The 19476-nt window shown below is 43.5% G+C and overlaps 2 protein-coding genes across 2 annotated transcripts; both read left to right on the forward strand.

The window, feature by feature from the left end:
- The first annotated feature begins 849 nt into the window (after window positions 1–849).
- On the forward strand, window positions 850–15056 carry TNFSF12 (TNF superfamily member 12). The gene is made up of 7 exons (XM_043964619.1): window positions 850–1083; window positions 1293–1343; window positions 1946–2009; window positions 2286–2339; window positions 2445–2480; window positions 13196–13320; window positions 13504–15056. The coding sequence occupies exons 1-7, from the start codon at window positions 925–927 to the stop codon at window positions 13750–13752; spliced, it is 738 nt and encodes a 245-aa protein (XP_043820554.1). The 5' UTR covers window positions 850–924; the 3' UTR covers window positions 13753–15056.
- A 46-nt stretch (window positions 15057–15102) lies between these two features.
- TNFSF13 (TNF superfamily member 13) lies at window positions 15103–18968 on the forward strand. The gene is made up of 7 exons (XM_043964618.1): window positions 15103–15366; window positions 15806–16080; window positions 16435–16519; window positions 16653–16700; window positions 16859–16977; window positions 17509–17644; window positions 17967–18968. Exons 2-7 carry the CDS (start codon window positions 15832–15834, stop codon window positions 18074–18076), a joined length of 747 nt encoding a protein of 248 aa, XP_043820553.1. The 5' UTR covers window positions 15103–15366; window positions 15806–15831; the 3' UTR covers window positions 18077–18968.
- The last annotated feature ends 508 nt before the right edge of the window (window positions 18969–19476 follow it).

The following is a 19476-nucleotide window of genomic DNA, read 5'->3' on the forward strand; positions in this document are numbered from 1 at the left end:
ATGTGTAATAGGGGGAAAATACCATACTAAAGGGGAAAAAATGAAAGCTAGGATGATGAATTCCACCCCCCCCAGCTGAAATCCATCAATCCTTTCTCATAAAGCACTTTGGGTGCATTCCTTCTTTTCCTCTTAGCTCTGTACTTCTTTTTGTATGAGTAGAATCTCTTCCCATTATCCGACTAAGGGTAGGGATTATGAGTTGTTGTTTTTCTCCTTTATATCCCCAGCACCTAATTCAGTGCCTATAGGAGCTTAATAATATTTGTTGAATTGAATTGAATTGCCCTGATCACAAACTTTATTTGCTGAGCCCTAAATTGGAATGTTCAAACACATTAATTTCAGTAATCATGGAGGTATTCAAGACAAAATAATTAGTTCTGGGGAAAGATAAGAATAAGAGGAAACACAGTTGCATAAATTAGCCCTATTGCCTTAAATTAGTAATTGCTCAGAGGGAATGAGTTCCAGGGGAATCGAAATGTCATAAACTAATCACTCTGCTTCCCTAACGTACTATCTCATGTCTATTTGTCACATACTTTTTCTGTTTAACAAACAAATTAATCTCTGTTTTGCACATACTCTAATCAGATTGATGTTCTCTAGGGGTTTCACACCAACACAAACAGTATTCTTTGTACTATATTCATCATTGTTTTATATTTTCTTTAATCAGGGATTTTTTTTTTAAAGCAAACATGTAGTGAGTTCCATTTCATATAAAAACAAACATTCTCTAACAAGCTTTCTCCGTTTTTAACACATGTCCGCTTCCTGTCCCTCATCCCCCCTCCTCCCTCCCGTTTCCCTTGCCCCTCCCTCTTTCCAGCCTGTTCCCTCCCACTTCCCCCTCCCCCATTCCCTCCGGTCCTGATTGGGGGGGGGGGCGGCTGTGAAGCACAGCCCCCCCCAACCCCCATGGCTACCCGTAGGAGCCAGAGGCGGAAAGGGAGAAGGGGGGCGCTGGGCACCGCCCTGCTACCCACCCTGGTCCTGGCCCTGGGCCTCTCTCTTGCCTGTTTCGGCCTCCTACTTGTGGTTATCAGCTTGGGGACCCAGGCATCCCCATTCCCCCAGGTGAGATACTTTTTGCCCTGGAAATAGAGGAGTACTTGGAAGGGCCAGAGTGAGAATACTAGAGAAAAGAACTGGTCGAAGAGTTACAAGAGGAAAATGAGGCATCGAACTTAGTTGGAAGGAAATGAGGAACCAAGGGGTGAGGAATCAGGTGGAGAAGAGATGGGGTTTGTTTCCCATGTAATGTCCTCCACTCTTCCCCTTTATAGGACCCAGCCCAGCAAGAGCTGGTGGAAGAGAAGGAGGCTGAGGCAGTGATGGTGAGTATGTTTATTTGGGTGGGATCTGTCTCCCTGTGTGTCTTTATTTGTTCTATTTATTTTCTTGTCTCTCTGTGACTCATTCTCTCTGAGTGTCTCTGCTGCCTTGAAACTGCTTTAAGGGCACAACAATCCTGGATTCCTAAGAGGCACACACTTATGGGTCCTGGAAAGGGAGTAAAAGCCTGGGCGCAGACCCAATCTGTTCTTTACCCCAAGCTACATTTTAAAAAAAAAATGTGGTGAAAGAATACGTCTTTTCTAAAAGTTGAAATATCCTAGAGGAAACATAGTGGCTTCTAGGTCCAGATTAACTTTCTGAATAACCATTGGTAAGTCATTTTTCCACGCTTGGCCTCAGTTTGCTCATCTGTAAAATGAGCTGGTTGGATTAGATGTCTCACTTCTTCCAACAGCTATGAAATTCTGTTGCTATGTTTGCCCCTGGCATTATTTTTACACTCTTCTCTCATCCACATACTTTGTAGGTTTCTTTCATACTGCCTGTTTTTTCTTAACCTGTGTATCACTTTAGTTTGATGCTGGGCTTGGGCTATATATAGGCGAAGGTTCTGGTTCAAATTTACACTTACTTTCTCTAGCAAATGATTTCTCAAAGCCAGAATCTAGCTCCTATCCTGAAGAGAAGAGTTCGCCTTCCCCGTGGTGAGTGTCCCACCATTCCAACCTTGCTTCATACCAGATCTCAACTAAGACAGAGTGAGAGAGAGAGGGAGGGAGGGGGGAGAGAGAGAGAGAGGGAAAGAAATGGTATGTCCTGAGAGGGGAATAGGGATAGGGGCTGGTGAACATCATAAAAACTGATTGGGCCTGGCGAGAATGTCTGAAATGAGAAAAGATGGTAGAGTCTGGGTAAAATAATTAGACCTTTGGGTACCCAGAAAGAATGTCATTGCTTATTTGTCTTGTCTTTATTCTTAGCTGTGAAGGGTCAGAAACCTCGGCCTCGAAAGGCGAATGCAGCCCACTACGAAGGTAGGATATGAACAGTGGGAAGGGCATGCCTGTATTAGTAGTAATTTTGGGGAAACTGAAGCAGGAACTCTCCTCCTTAAGTAATAATATCCCTGTATTTTGTAGTTCGTCCAAAAGAAGGGATGGATAGAGCTTTGGCTGGTAAGTGATGGACTCTACTTTTTGTGCTATTTCTTCAAGTTACATAGGATCAATCTCCTTCAGATTCCCCCAACCTAAGAGCCTCCACTTCTTGGAAGGCCTTGAATGCCAGGTTGTATAGTTTGCAGTAGAGTAGTATCCATGGAAATGGACAGGATGGATAAATGGGGGTAGGAATAGGGGAGGGAGTGAAGGGGCAGAAATAACCAAAGGTTTGTGGGTACTGAATCCCCCCAAAAAGAGTAGAGACTCCTTTTGCCTGTCCATATCGCCTTTATTTTTAAGACTTAGAAATTGGCTGTAGGAAGAAGGTGCCTCTAAGGTTTTGACTAGTGACTAGAAGTCAGAAGGAGCTTGTTTGTAGGAGAAGATCAGATCATACTGGAACACACTGATTTTGAGGTGCTGGCTAGATAGCTAGGTAGAGATATTCAGCAGATGGTTGAAAATTCAGTTCTGGAGTTTAGAAATGAGGTTGGAGGGGCAGCTAGGTGGTGCAGTGGGTAGAGCACCAGCCCTGGATTCAGAAATACTTGAGTTCAAATCTGGCCTCAGACACTTAACACTTACTAGCTGTGTGACCCTGGGCAAGTCACTTAACCCCAATTGCCCAGCAAAAAAAAAAGAAAAAAGGAAAAAAAAATGAGGTTGGGCTAGAGACTTAGATTTGTAAATCATTTATATAAAGTTATAATAATGAATGAGATTATTATGTTGTAAGAAATGATGAAAGGGATGGTTTCAGAAAAACCTGGGAAGACTTTATGAACTGGTACAAAGTGAAGTGAGCAGAACCAGAACAATTTACACTGCATACTGTAACAACAGTATCATAAAGACAATCAACTTTGAAGACAGTAACTCTGATGGGGAGAGACTAAGCATCAACAACACAGTGACCAGCCACAATTCCGCAAGACTCATCAAACATGCTATCCATTCTCATTCAGATAAAGAGCTCATGTATTTACAGTGCAAACTGAAACCTATTTTTTATCTTTTGGCTAATGTGGTAATTTGTTTTGTATGACTGTACATATTCTTAAGAGGTTTTCTTTTTCTTCCCTTCTCCATGGATTGGAGAGGGGAGGCGGGGGAGGAGAAAGGGAGAGAATTTGGAACTGAAAATAAAATAAAATTATTGGGGGGGGAAGAATTAATGAGATTTCAGAAGGAAAAGAGAAAAAGGTCAAGGACAAAATCTTAGGGAATATCTACTTGTAGAAGTCATTGAAGGAAATACAGAAACAGAAGTCAGAGTTCACAGAAAGTAGGATAAGAAGTATGGTAGAAGTGTCTTGGAAGCCAAGAAAGGAGACAGCTTCAAGAGGCAGATAATGTCAGATGCTTACAGATGAAGACTGAAAAAAGGCCATTGGACTTGGTGATTAGGTGGTCAATGGAGAAGTCACTTGGAGAGAACATTTTCCATGGAGCAGTGAGTGGTGAATGCCAAAATGTAAAGGGCTTAAAAAAAAAAAAAAAAGTAGGGGGCAGCTAGGTGGCCCAGTGGATAAAGCACTGGCCCTGGATTCAGGAGGACCTGAGTTCAAATCTGTCCTCAGACACTTGACACTTACTAGTTGTGTGACCCTGGGCAAGTCACTTAACCCTCATTGCCCCACCAAAAAAAAAAGGTAAAAGAAGGTTAAAAAAAAGGTAAAAAAAAAGGGTAGTAAGGAAATTAAGGCACTGAATGCAGACTACTCTTTCTAGAATTTTGATAGTGAAAGGAAGGAGCAAATGGATCATAGTTTGAAGGGATCACAAAGTCAAGGAAAATTTATTTAATGATTAGGGAGACTTGAGAACGTGTGTAGGCATAATGGAAGGAACTAGTCAAGAGAAAGAATGAAATATACAACAGAAGAAACAATAGGTCCCAGAGGAAGCAGAAGATGGGACAGAAGAACACAGGTAAAAGTTAAATTTGACAAAATGAAGGGCTACTTTTTGTGTCAGAGACATAAAAGGAGAGATGATAAAGTACAAAGAGATTCTGAGGTGGAGAGGAGAGAAAGGGACATTTCCTGTGAGGTTTGAAGCTTGTACATTTGGCACAGTCTAGATAAGGAGGCAAATAAATTCCAGAATAAGGATGATAGACTGGGAAAATAGAAGCCATTGAGAGAATGGAAGTCAAAGTGAAGACAAAACTGGTTTAAGAGTAGTACGGGGAAAAAAGAAATGTAGTAAAAGATGGGAATTTCACTTTTCAAGACTTCTCATCCCTCCATATCTAGTTAATCATGTGTGGAGTTTTCTTGTCTTCATGTCCCTGCCTATCTACTGTCTCAACCCCAATCCAGGCCCCAAACCCTAATTTATTAGAACAAGGAAGCTTGCTGGGCTGTCCTTCTAAACCATACTAACCATATCTACCAGACTATTTCTTAAGCCCCATTTTCATCATATCCCATCTTTCTTCAGGATCTTTTTTTTTTTTTTTGCACATGGCAATGGGGGTTAAGTGACTTGCCCAGGGTCACATAGCCAGTAAGTGTCAAGTGTCTGAGGCTGGATTTAAACTCAGGTACTCCTGAATCCAGGGCCTAGCTGCCCCTCTCCTCAGGATCTTCTGATGGCTCCTTATTTCCCACTGAAATAAATGGAGAACACGGACAACTCCTTTGCTGTGTTTCTCACCTTATTTCCCAATAAAAATCTTTCATTCTAATCAGACCACTAGCACATCACATTCACTCTTGTTTAGCCAAATCTCACCTATTATTTAAAGTGTAACTCAAATGCCACCTCTTCCATGAAGCCTTTCTTGTTTATTTCAGCCCGCATTGATCTTCATCTTGTGTAGACATTTATTTTTAATTTTTTTTATTCTTTCCACTTTTATTTTATTTTTTTCCATAAAAGTATTTATTATTTTCCAGTTACATGTAGAGCTAGTTTTCAACATTTGTTTTTATAAGATTTCTAGTTTCAAATTTTTCTCCCTCCCTCCCTTCTCTCCCCTCTCCCCAAGACAGAAAGCAATCTGATATAGGTTATATATGTACAATCACATTAAACATATTTCTGCATTAGTCATGTTATAAGAGAAGAATCAGAGCAAAAAGGAAAAACCTCAAAAAAGAAAAACAACAACAAAAACAATAGCAATAGTATGGTTCGATCTGCATCTAGATTCCACAGTTCTTTTTTTTTCTGGATTTGGAGAGCCTTTTCCATCATGAGTCCTTTGGAACTATCTTGGGCTATTGTATTGCTGAGAAGAATCAAATCTATCACAGTTGATCAACACATAATGCTGTTGATACTGTGAACAATGTTCCCCTGGTTCTGCTCATCTCACTCTGCATCAGTTCATGTAAGTCCTTCCAGGTTTCTTACAGCACAATAGTATTTCATTACATTCATATACCACAATTTGTTTAGCCATTCTCCAATTGATGGGCAACCCCTCAGTTTCCAATTCCTTGCCACCACAAAAAGAGCAACTATAAATATTTTTGTACATGTGAGTCCTTTTCCCTTTTTTATGATCTCTTTGAGAAAAAGACCCAATAGTGATATTGCTGGGTCACAGGTATGCACAGCTTTATAGCCCTTTGGGCATAATTCCAAATTGCTCTCCAGAATGGTTGGATCAGTTCACAGCTCCACCAACAATGCATTAGTGTTCCAATTTTTCTACAGCTTCTCCAACATTTATTATTTTCCTTTTTTGTCATATTAGCCAATCTGATAGGTGTCAGGTGGTACCTCAGATCATGTAGATATTTATAATCTTTACCATGCCATTTAGCACTTAATGACATACCATCTTAATTTTCATGTGGGTGGGTGATAGTCACATCTCCTATCTTATCCTTATTTTGTAGCCCTATCAAGTGCCGAGCATATAGATAGACAAGTCATCCAGGTGGATATGTCCAGTAAACAACTGTCAGTACAGGAATGGAGTTCAGGAATGTTATTAGGGCTGAATATATTTATATGGAGATGATAACTGAGCTTATGGAATCTGATGAGATCACCAAATGACTTTATACAGAGAAGAAACCCTAGGCCAGAAAGTACAGAAGTGCTCAGTGTGAGTGAGTGGGAGATGGGGGATGATCCGGAGATCCAACTGGTAGAAGGAGAACCAGGAGAGAACAATTTCACAGAAACTTAGGGAGGAGTGAGTATATAGGAAGAGTGGGCTAGCAACTGTATTAAAAGCTATAGAGTGGTTCAGGGGGATGAGGATAGCACATTGAGCCAGCAATTGAGAGGTCATTGGCAACTATCAACCTAGACTTCCCTGTCCAACCCAAGAATGTACAGAGGAACCTCCCTCCCTCCCACACCCCCTGCAGATATCCTGGGAGAGACAGGCCAAAGAAGCAGGTCAAAAAGAGGGCAGAGCACCTGCCCTGGCACATACCCCTGGCACCTATGGGGCAATCTCAACACTCCCTGCCAGAGCTCCCAGAGCTTAAGCCCAGCCAAGCCCCAGCCTTCCCAGAGTCTAAGGATGATGCTCCAGGAGAGAGACTTTGTAGAGTTTCCATCAAGGGTAGTTCCCTGAAATGTAAAGTTAGTATGAGGAGAGAGCTCATTGCAGATATGTTTGGGTTTGTGTGTGGTTTTTTTTTCCAGTAAAGTAGGAGGGGAAGTTCTCTGCTGAAAGAAAAGAAGGTTTGGAATAGCCCCTTTGGAAAATATGACAGAGAATCAACTGGGAAAGAATAAAAAGTGACATGAAGCAATGAGGGTACAGTTGAGATGAAATAAAATGAACTTGTACTGGGCCCAGTTGGCACAGTTTTGTGACTTCCTTCAGCAGTATTCAGCAGCACTCAAGTAAAGTAAATGATTGGTAAAAGTAACCCAAGATTGGGGTTTGGTAAGGTCTGAGCAGCAACTGGCTGAGGTGGTAAGGGATTCCAGGGTAGATAATAATGCATACCTAAGCTGCTCCACCACATGTCACATCTGAAAATGGAGGAAAATGGGGTAGCTAGGTGGCACAGTGGATAAGGCACTAGCCCTGGATTCAGGAGGATCTGAATTCAAATTCGTACTCAGACACTTGACACTTACTAGTTGTGTGCCCCTGGGCAAGTCACTTAACCCTATTTGCCCCACAAAAAAAGAAAATGGAGGAAAATGAGGCCAGAGCAGGGGTGAGAGACTGGCAGAACAGGACAGAGTAAAGAGACTAGAGTCAGTATAAAGAATAGATTTAAAAGAACTGGAGGGGCTAAGATGGAAGAATAGGAGGTTATGATTAGAGAAAAAAATTTCAAAGTTCAAGGTCAAGGAGGGATCTAAGATTCAGCCATTTCTGTGGGTGGCTAAGGTGAGGATGTAGGTAATGGGAAGTAACAGAGTTGATGAAATAGGACATGAAGATGATAAAGGAAAACCACTGTGTAAATTCAACTCCCAAAGCTTGAGGGCCAGATTTGAGGTGGGAAGGAAAACTGTAGACCAGATACTGAACTTCTTGAGAAAAAAAGGAGAATGATCCGGAGATAGATTACCAATAATTGGAACAAGGAATTATTTCAGGTGATAGAGATGAAAGGCATAAAAGTCAAAGGAGAAGTTGCTGAATGGTAGTGGCAAAAGAATGGTCTGGAAGTAGCAGTAAGAAGATGAACTCCTTCAGGCCCAGGGTGTTGAGAGGCATGAGAGAAAAAAATGGAAAGGGTATTGGAGAAGGTGGCCAATTCTATACATTAGTAAAAACAACAATGGGGCAGTTAGGTAGCTCAGCTGATAGACTCTCAAGCCTGGAGTCACAAAGACACATCTTCCTAAGTTCAAATCTGTCCTGAGAACCTTACTAGCTGTGTGAGCCAGGGCAAGTCACTTAACCTTGTTTGCCTCGGTTTCCCCATCTATAAAATGAGCTGAAGAAGAAAAGGGCAAACCACTCTAATATCTTTGCCAAGAAAACCCAAAATTGGGTCAGGAAGAATGAGACATGACAGAAAATGAACAACTAACACAGAGCACCTTAAGATTTGCAAAGCACTTTGCATATATAACCTCATTTGACTATCACAAAAACCTTGTGAGATAAGCAGCCAGTTTATAAATGAGCAACCTCAGGTTCAGGAGGTTAAGTGGTTTGCTCATGTTTATGAAGTAGAAGGGAAAACTCCATTGAAATTTGAACTCGTTTCTCATGACTCTTTGCACTATGGCTCTTTCCACAGTGCTCCAGCCTTTGCACAAATTATTTAATAAAGATTGCTGTACTGAGTACTGTACAAAGACATTCTTGCCACTTGATTTGGTGAAGTGATCTGCCTCTTGCAAACACACAACTATTAGAATTACTTTCTTTTTCTTTTTTTTTTTTTTGTTGAGGTAAATTGGGGTTAAGTGACTTGCCCAGGGTCACACAGCTATTAAGTGTTAAGTGTCTGAGGCCGGATTTGAACTCAGGTACTCCTGACTCCATGGTCGATGCTTTATCCACTGTGCCACCTAGCTACCCCAGAATTACTTTCTTTACATACAATTACCATTATGTCACTTATGAATCCATAGTGGTTTCTCAACCAACTGTTCCAGCTGGTAAATCTTTTAGGTTGCCCTTTGACATACCATTCTCATTCCAACTTTAAACTTTTTCTCGTGCTTTTCTCCTACCTAGGTGGCCCTCCTTCCTTCTTTCTTCTCTCTCATCCTTTAAGGCCCAGCTCAAGTCTCAACTCTTCTGGATCCTCACACTAGAAGCATTCAACATAAATATTGATTTTACCTCAAATAGCCTAACTTCCAGTCATATTGTTTTATAAATATTATTTTGTTTTAGCCTTATGAAAATCTTGGCAGGTATTATTATTATTCCCATTTGACAGATGAGAAAACTGAGGCAGACAGAATTTAAGTGACTTGGCCAGGGTCATAGAGCTACTAAGTATCTGAGAGTAAATTTGAACTCAGATCTTCCTAACTCTAGGTCCATGGCTCTATCCACCAAGAACTTCCAACAGCTTCCCATATAGTGGATAGAATTCCTTATTCTACTAGTTCCTAGTTCTTCATTCTACTCAATTCCCATGACCCACTCCGTCACTCCACCTCAGTTACCCTTGATCTTGCCAACAAGGGTTCCACTTCCATGTTTTTGAACTCTTTTTTTTTTTTTGCAGGGCAGTGGGGGTTAAGTGACTTGCCCAGGGTCACACAGCTAGTAAGTGTCAAGTGTCTGAGGCCGGATTTGAACTCAGGAACTCCTGACTCCAGGGCCGGTGCTTTATCCACTGTGCCACCTAGCCGCCCCACTTATGAACTCTTTTTAAAAAAATTATTATTCTGGGCAGCTAGATGGCGCAGTGGATAGAGCACCAGCCTTGGAGTCAGGAGTTCCTGAGTTCAAATCCGGCCTCAGACACTTGACACTTACTAGCTGTGTGACCCTGGGCAAGTCACTTAACCCCAATTGCCTCACAAAAAAAATTTATTATTATTCTACCTTTCTTTATGCTTTATGACTAATAACCCTTTTCTTTATTCCTTCATTATTCTCCCAGGCCATCATCCCTATATTGGCAACAATCTTTCCATTTTTAACCCCTTGATGAACCAGTTCAGTGTTACTTTCCGCTTCTCTCAAATCCCATGGCCCCTTGTCCTACTGCCTATCATGCCTTGCCAGACCCCAACCCTTGATTATTTATCAGTTGCCTCATGTGATTTAGTCTCTGTACTATTGAAAAAGCCATGAAACTACACAGATTGAGTCTACCACAGATTTGTCATCTGACCCCAACTGGACCCTCACTGTACCAAAGTAATCGTATCCCTCCCTAATCAGTTCTTTTTTTTTAAGTGAGGCAATTGAGGTTAAGTGACTTGCCCAGGGTCACACCGCTAGTAAGTGTTAAGTATCTGAGGCCAGATTTGAACTCAGGTACTCCTGACTCCAGGGCCCATGCTCTATCCACGGCACCACCTAGCTGCCCCCCTAATCAGTTCTTTATCCCATTCCCCACAGTGACTATTCCAAACCTTCTTGTTTGAAGAAGGATCTCCTCAAGTTTCCCACAGCATCCCTTTCTACCATCTTTTCAGCTAAGAACCTCAACTCACACATTATCAAGGAAACTGAAGCCTTTGCCTGAGTTTCCACTTTTCCTCATTTCATTTCGAAAGCCTATGACATCATCCCCCTCTGTTTCTTCTTTCACTCCATTCTCTGAGGAAGAGATGGCCTTTCTCCTAGCTAATTCCAATTCCTCAACTTGCACCCTTGATAACATCCCCTCCTTTCTTCTCCAGGAGATGTCTCCTGCTCTCATCTCCACTCTCTAATTTTTAATCTCTATCTACTAACTCCTTTCCTTTTGCCTACAAACATGCCTATGTCTACCCCATCTTAAAAAAAAAAACAACCTGATAAATCCTACCATTCCTGCTAGTTATGCTGTATCTCTCCTTCCATTCTCAGCCAGACTCACTGAAAAAACTATACTCTGTGCTTCCACTTCTATCTTTTCATTTTATTAGCCTTTCTCTTTTTTTTTTCCTTTGGTGAGGCAATTGGGGTTAAGTGACTTGCCCAGGGTCACACAGCTAATAAGTGTTAAGTGTCTGAAGTCAAATTTGAACTCAGGTCCTCCTGACTCCAGGGCTGGTGCTTTATCCACTGCGCCACCTAGCTGCCCCATATTAGCCTTTCTCAATCTAATTTCTGACTTCATCATTTCACTGAAACTGCTCTTTCTCAAGTTACCAATGATCCCTCAATTGCCAAATCCACTGGCCTTTTCTGAATTCTCATCCTTCTTGACTTCTCTGTAGCATGACACTTGTTCACCTACTCCTCTTGGATACTTTTTCCTCCCTTGGTTTTCATTACACTGTGCTTTATTGGTTCTCCTACCTGCCTAACCATTCCTCAGACTTCTTTATAGGATCTTCATTCCAAATCAAACCAACTAATTGTATGTGTCTCCCAAAACTCTGTCCTAGGACTCTTATTCTTTACATACTATCTCACTTTAGGTTCTTCTAAGTTGCCATGGGTTTAATGCCAGTTCCATATCACTAACTGCCTATTAGACATTTCAAACTGGTTATCCCAAAGTTATATCAAACTCAACATGCCTAAAACTGGCTCATTTCTCATTTTCTTTATAATGTTATTGTCCTCCTATAAATTGTTCTTTTAGTTCTCTGTTCATTCTTTTTTTTGGCGAGGAAATGAGGGTTAAGTAACTTGCCCAGGGTCACACAGCTAATAAGTGTTAAGTGTCTGAAGTCAAATTTGAACTCAGGTCCTCCTGACTCCAGGGCTGGTGCTTTATCCATGTGATTTAGTCTCTGTACTATTGAACTATAGTTCTCTGTTCATTCTTTTTTTTGGCGAGGAAATGAGGGTTAAGTAACTTGCCCAGGGTCACACAGCTAGTAAGTGTCAAGTGTCTGATGCCGGATTTTAACTCAAGTCCTCCTGAATCCAGGGCCAGTGCTTTATCCACTGTGCCACCTAGCTGCCCGCTTCTCTGTTCATTCTTTTTTTTTTTTTTAAGTGAGGCAATTGGGGTTAAATGACTTGCCCAGGGTCACACAGCTAGTGTTAAGTATCTGAGGCCGGATTTGAACTCAGGTACTCCTGACTCCAGGGCCGGTTCTCTATCCACTGCACCACCTAGCCACCCCCTCTGTTCATTCTTTATCAATTCATAGAGGACTCTGTTTCCTCTGAAATGGCTTGTCATTTTTTTACAGCACATTCAAATGCCATAATTTGTGGCATATAAGTGGGCACCTCCTTGGCTTCCAGTTTGGGGTTACTATGAAAAAAGCTGCTATATATATATTTAATGATGAGCTGCTTGATTTTATTTGGGGTTTTTTTGGGGGGGAATGGGGGTTAAGTGACTTGCCCAGGGTCACGCAGCTAGTATGTGTCAAGTGTCTGAGGCCAGATTTGAATTCGGGTCCTCCTGAATCCAGGGCTAGTGCTTTATCCATTGTGCCACCTAGCTGCCCCCAAAGCTGCTATATTTTTGTACATATGGGCACTTTTCCATTTCATTCATTTGTATTACCCATAGCATCTAACACATTGTGAAACACATAGTAAGTTATCAATAAATACCTCTTAACACTGTCCTTTGTGTCCAATACAAACACAGTCAGCCCAGCCTTCAAGATCCTGCCATCAAATGGCTTGTCACCCCAGTTCTTCCTCTTTTTCTACTAGTCTATGTCTTGTTGTTCCCTTCCTTCAAAACCCAATTCAAGGGGGCGGCTAGGTGGCGCAGTGGATAAAGCACTGGCCCTGAATTCAGGAGTACCTGAGTTCAAATCCGACCTCAGACACTTGACACTTACTAGCTGTGTGACCCTGGGCAAGTCACTTAACCCCCATTGCCCTGCAAAAACAAAAACAAAAACCCAATTCAAAACTCACATCCTCCAAGAAGCTTTCCCTGATTAGCCTCATTTTTGGTAACTTTTTTTTTTCTGTTGTGACATACTCATCTTGCATTAAAATTGTACCATTTTGTCCTTGCTGATACAATGGTGTCTGTCATTTTTTACTATAGAGTAAGTTCCACAAAAAACAAGAATGTTCTTGAGATTTTTGTGTGGAATCTTATGTTTCTTTTTGTATAGGTCTCTGCATATCATGGACTGAATCTTATCAATTATAATTGAGAGCTCAGAGAAAGATGCAGAGGCCTATGAAAGGATCCTCTCTCTCTCCTCCCCCAACCCATCAAATATGTGTCTTTCTCCAGGGATGGATGGGACAGTGAGTGGCTGGGAGGAGGCCAAGATCAACAGAACCAATCCACTGAGTTATGATGCCAAGAGTGCAGAATTTACAGTTACCAGGGCTGGCCTCTACTACCTGTACTGTCAGGTGAGATCCCTGTTGGGAGCCAGAACTTAAGGTGCAAAGGATGAGCAGGGGAGGGAAGGAATAAGCCAAAGACAGAAGAGTGGAGGCCTGGGTTGCTACAATACTGAGGTGGGGATAGAGCTCATGGGGAGCTGGGGGTCTGGATTCCATCTGCACTTTTGCCCTTCTTATATCCCCTCCTAGGTACACTTTGATGAGGGGAAGGCTGTATACCTGAAGCTGGACTTGCTTGTGGATGGTTCCTTGGCTCTGCGCTGCCTGGAAGAGTTCTCAGCCACAGCAGCCAGCTCTCCAAGCCAGCAGCTCAGGCTCTGCCAGGTTTCAGGGCTACTGCTCCTACGTCCAGGAGTCTCCCTGAAGATTCGCACTCTCCCCTTGGCACACCTCAAGGCTGTCCCTTTCCTTACCTACTTTGGACTCTTCCAAGTGTAGTAATGTTCCTTGACCCCAAGACTGCTTTCCTAGACTCCAGACAAAGCTTTGTCTTCCTCCTTCTTTCCCCTTCCCCAAACAACACTGTTCCTCCCTTTTATCAGTCCCTACAGCTGTGTCTTTCCCTCCCCCAATTCCTCCCAGCACTGCCCCTCCTAACCTTCTCTTCTTATAACTCAGACCCTTCCATCTCCAGGCTTTGATGAACTAATTTGTTCCTATCTCCTTATCAGTTATTCCCAAAGCATTCCCAACATTTGTCCTACCGCACTTGATCTCCCCTGGCTTTTCCCCTTGTCCATGACCTCATCTCTTCTCCTCTATACCCCTACTGCTCAGTTCTGGCCCTCAGTTACTCGGATAACTCTAATGGCTCCCTCTCCCCACCCTCCCCCCCAATACTTCCACCACTCAGTTCCAGTCCCAGATCCCTCAGCCTTCTAACCTACCTTGTCTTCCTTGTGGAAACAATGTGTTTGGTAAAGCCTAAATGCCTGGATGGGGCCCTGGAAGACCTCCTTCTCACACGGGTACTGGACCTGAAAAGCAGAGAGACTGGGGTGGGGTGTGGGGAAGCTAAGGACACTTGTGGGGAGGTAGGGTGGCTTCCAAAATTGAGGGGCAGAAGATAAAGATTATTCTCTTCCCTGCAAAAATCCCTGTGGATTTTTAAAAAGATATTTTTATTATTATTGAAATGAATTGTTGGTAATGGATATTAAAAAGGTAAAGTGACAGCCTCTGTTTGACAGGGTAAGGGTGGGATGGGAGGTTTAGGGACCACAGTAATACTTGAAGGAAATAAGGGTTGGAAGAGAACCGGGGGCTTTGGAGGGAGGAGGGAGGACATACAGACTGCTGAAGGTTGGAGGGGTTGGGAGAATCTAGGAACAGAAACCACGCAGCCTGAGGGTGGGATCATAGGACTTAGAGTTTGAAGGGACTTTATAAGCTATCTTGTCCAATTCCTTCATTTTATAAATGAAGCCAGAAAGGACAGTGCCTTTCAGAGTCACACAGGGAATAAATAGCAGAGACAAGATTTGAACCCAGGTCTTCCAACTCTAAATCCTCAGCACTTTCCATTACACAGAACCTAAACCATGAGAGAGAAATGAGTCCTCTGACCAAGGTACAACAGAACTTTGCTTCATTTACCTATTAAACCTCAGTTTCCTTCTGGAGGGGGAATCCCTTTGGATAGGTGGGGCAGGGACTTCCTCCTGGCCGCCTCTAGTACTTGGAACAGGTGTGTGCACAGGGAGGACAGTGAGCTCTGACTCCATTTTGTGGGGGGACAGAACAGGAACAGGAGGGGGTGGGCTGGGGTGGGGGCTCAGACCAGCAAATAAGATGCCCTAGGAGGGCACTTGGGAGGACTGATCACCTTGTCCAGAAGATGGAGATTCTGCTTGGGCTATTTTAGTATCGTTTCTTTCTGGTAACCTCATGTAAGAACTTTTCTCTGGAAACAGGAAGTCAATTGCTTGCCAAGTTCAGCACAGGGAGTAACAGGACATGTTCCAACACACCCTGGTCCTAGCCATAACCCCAGAGCTTGGGCCAATTTATTGCTTCCAAGTCCTGACCTCCTCCCTCCGTCATCCACTGGTGGTAAACTTATCCCCCCCCCCCAATCTCTTCCTTAACCCATAAAAGCTGTTTTCCCATTGCTCAAACAAGGGCTTCCATCTATCCACAAAACTCTCTTCTCCCTCCCCCATCTTTGGGGCTGCCCCCACCCCTTCTGTCCCTCCCCTTCAGTCCATTCTCCCTGGGTATTGCTGTATGATGTGTCTGTCGGCAGCCATCCTTTCATTGCCTGAGAGACTAAAACCCATTCTTTCTTGGGTTTGTGAAGGGGTGGGGGGTCGGGCATGGATCTTGAGGTGATCAGAAGGTCCAATTTTTGGGGTACCTGAGAAATAGGACTAGATCTCCTTTCCTCCTCCCTCTTTTCTCAAGTTCCCTTTTACTTTTCCCTTGCGTAACTTTCTTCCTCCTTTCTATCTCTCCCTCCCTTCTCTCCACCACCCTCTATTGTGACACACAGCTGCTGACAGGGTCCTCAGGCTAGTCATGTCTCCTTCTTTGCTATGGCCTAGGCCCCTCCCTGGGCAAACAGGGGGTCCAAGCCGAGACCCAGCACTCTCGGTTTCCCTTTGGTTGAGTTGGGGGACAGCTCTGGGGGTGGCAGCCTGTGTGGTGGCACTACTAACCCAGCAAGCAGAGCTCCAGACCCTGAGGGGAGAGGTGGCCCAGCTGAAAGGGAATGGAGGGTCTCACCAGAAGGGAGATAGGCAACCTTTGCTGATCCCCCACAATCAGGTGAGTGAGGGGGTAAAGGAGGGAATGGAAAAAATGGGACAGGGTGAAGTGAATGCCTGTGCAGTAGTAGGCAGTTGGTTAATCTCTGCCTTTTCATGCCCCACTACACTTTGTAAAGTGGGGCATGGGGGAAGCACCCTGGTTTGGAAGCCAGGGGAAAGTCCAAGTTTTCGGTAAAAGTGTATCAAATATGTGCTGGAATACAGCCATAAGGCTGAATACTTGGAGCTAGAAAAGGACCATAGGAGATGTGTCTCAGAGGGTAGCTTGCTTGTGGTGTGAGGAAGAAGTAGAAATGTGATGGGGTAGGACCCCTGGGATTCAGTTTAATCCTGATTCTTTTTCTATAAGCAGGGCACTGATGAACTGGAAGCTTTGAAGGAGGAGGAAATGTCTAGAAGGAAGAGAGAAGTCCTCACCCAAGAACATCAGCACAAGAGTGAGACCTCATGGGGAAGAAACAAAGACCATGGGGATTGGCCCCTGTTTTAAGATTGGGGAGGAGTGGAGTTAGAGTTCAGGGCAAAGGGGAGTAGGTGATACCACTGAAAGCACCCCTTTTACTCCCTTAGGAAAACGTTCAGTTCTCCATCTTATTCCCATTAACAGTACCTCCAGAGGTGAGTGTCATTTTGTATGATGGCTTAAGGAGGTAGGGAAAACTGGGCTCAAGGGGATGGACCCGTGGGTTCCCAAGGGAAGTGGAAACTGGGATGGGAAAACCTCAGGGTACAGAGTAGGGAGTCCTTCTGATAGACACACCACCCCTTACCTCCAGAGGATTCTGATGTGACAGAGATAATGTGGGAGCCAGCACTGAGGCATGGTGGAGGTCTGCAACCACAAGGACATGTTGTTGGAGTCCGGGAGACTGGAATGTATCTCCTGTACAGCCAGGTAGCCTGAGATACTTTGATCCCATGGCAGGGGTGCTTAACCTTTTCTTGGGTCATGTACCTCTTTGGCAGTTTGGTGAAGCCCTTGAAAGCCTTTCTCAGAATGTTTTAAATACATAAGATACAATACATAGGATTGATTACAAAGGAAACCAATGATATTGAAATAAAAATGTAATTTTTTTCCCCATCTAAGTTCACTGTTACCCTGAAATCTATCAGTTTAATAACCTCTGGCATAAAGGAATAAGATACCACAAGGACCCCCTCATCCATGGCCTTATGAGGTCACATGTTCTCCATCACATTCCTGACAATTCTTTGATTCCCTTGGGATCAGAGTCAGTATATCCCAGATCCACCCCCCCAACCCCCTGCTTAGATCAGAACATAGAGGACCCTTCTTTTCTACCTCCCATATCATGGTAAAAGGTCTATCTCTTTCCCTTCTTGGGTGACTCAGAAGCTACAAGGTACCGCTTCCCTTCTCTAATGGGCTTTTTGCTCTGCCTACTACTCCCTGATCTGCCAGGTGCTGTTTCATGATGTAAGGTTCACCATGGGTCAGGTGGTGCATCGGGAGGGGCAAGGAAGGGAGATCCTATCCCGATGTGTCTGTAGCATGCCCTCCAACCCCCACCAGGCCTATAACAGCTGCTACACTGCAGGTGAGGGGGCAAAGATGAAGGCCCAGAAGGGTGAGCTGGGGCAGAACTCCTGGGTCTTAGGAGGGATGTGGGGAGGAGGAATGCCCACTGTTGAGAAAAATGGGGATATCTGGGGTATATGATGGAAAACTGAGGGCTGGAGTGATTGCCTTTTGCAAGTCCCTGCAAAAGTAGGGGAAAAGGGGGTAAGACAAATAGGTGCTGGGAGATGACTTAAAAAGGGATGCAAAGAACCAAGGACTAAAGAGGAGAGTGATAGCTGGGTCCTTGAAAGGGATATGTGGTTCTCTGAAGTGTCTCTTCCTCTTTCTCCCCTTCTCAGGTGTGTTCCAGCTATACCAAGGGGATATTTTGAGTCTCACAATTCCTCGGGCAGGAGCCAAACTTGATCTTACTCCCCATGGCACTTTCTTGGGTTTGGTGAAACTTTGAGCATAGAAAAAAGGGGTAGACATAGACATGTTTGAAACAGCCAAAGGGTAGGCTAGGCAGTTTGGGGCTGGTATTTTAGAATAGAGACTACTTCCTGATTTTGACCTAATTTTCTACCCCGTCCCTTTTCCTTCTGTTCTTCCCTCTTTTCTCCCCACTCCTATGGACAAACTTAGGGTAGAAGGATAAAGGATCTGATGTCCTTATCACTTTCTGGACCTCAATACCTATTCTCAAAGCCTACTCTCCAACCTAGCCTGTACTACTGGAATTCTTCCACAACAGCAGTACCGCCTAGTGGCAAATTAGGGACATTACCTTCTCAGCTCACCTTAACTCCACAATGCATCACTCCAAAATATTTAACATATTCCCACTCTCCCGTGGTCTACAATTCCTGCCTTCAGAGTGCATTTTCACACATTTTATCATTCCTCGTTTTTCACCTGGGGTGCCATTCTCACATTTATTCACTGCGTATTTCATTGTTCTTATTGTAAAAGCATTTATTAAACAATCACACTCTTTGAACCTTACTTTTCTCATCTGTAAAATGAAAGGATTAAACTAGGTAACCTCAAGAGTCTAAATCTGTGATCCTAAGATCTATTTGCTCAAGGTTATACACTTGGAAATGTCAGAGAATTATACATTTTAGAGCCAGAAGATTTTACAAATAAGGAACTGAGTCCAAAGACATTAGGATAACTCATCCTACATCATACGTATTAAGTAGCCTTCCCCCTTTTATCCTTCAATACCACATTCCTTGACTTAGATATTTATTTATAGTCTTTCTTGCTCTTCTGGCATGCTCCATCCACATCCCTAATCAGGTTTCACTTTATCTAAGTCCCCCACAGCCATTTCCTGTTGGGCTCTCCTTTTCTATTTTTCCATCACAGCCTGAATAAGTATCAAATAAAAGTGAATGTAGCAGTCTGTTCGGATTGTCTCTCCCAATACACCATGTGCTTGCTTCCTAACCTAGTTTCCTAATCTTCCTCAACCCAACTATCTCCCTAGTCCTTAATTACCTCCTAAACCCAACTTTTTTTTTTGGAGCAATGAGGGTTAAGTGACTTGCCCAGGGTCACATAGCTAGTGTCAAGTGTCTGAGTTCGAATTTGAACTCAGGTCCTCCTTGAATCCAGGGCCGGTGCTTTATCCACTGCGCCACCTAGCTCCCCTCTAAACCTAACTATTTTTCTTTTCCCCATATCCCATTAAGTCCGGTTCTCTACCCTCTCCCCGCCCTCCTCATGTTCTATTCATTATTCCTCTCATTAACTCTGCCCATTGGCCTGCCAAGTGCTTTACACCGAGTATCTCATTGATTGATTCTCATCCCTACAACCCTTCCGGGGCATACTTCATAGAATCGCTGCATGTCAAAACTG

Source organism: Dromiciops gliroides, chromosome 4, assembly GCF_019393635.1.
Source record: "Dromiciops gliroides isolate mDroGli1 chromosome 4, mDroGli1.pri, whole genome shotgun sequence".
NCBI classification, from domain to species: domain Eukaryota; kingdom Metazoa; phylum Chordata; class Mammalia; order Microbiotheria; family Microbiotheriidae; genus Dromiciops; species Dromiciops gliroides.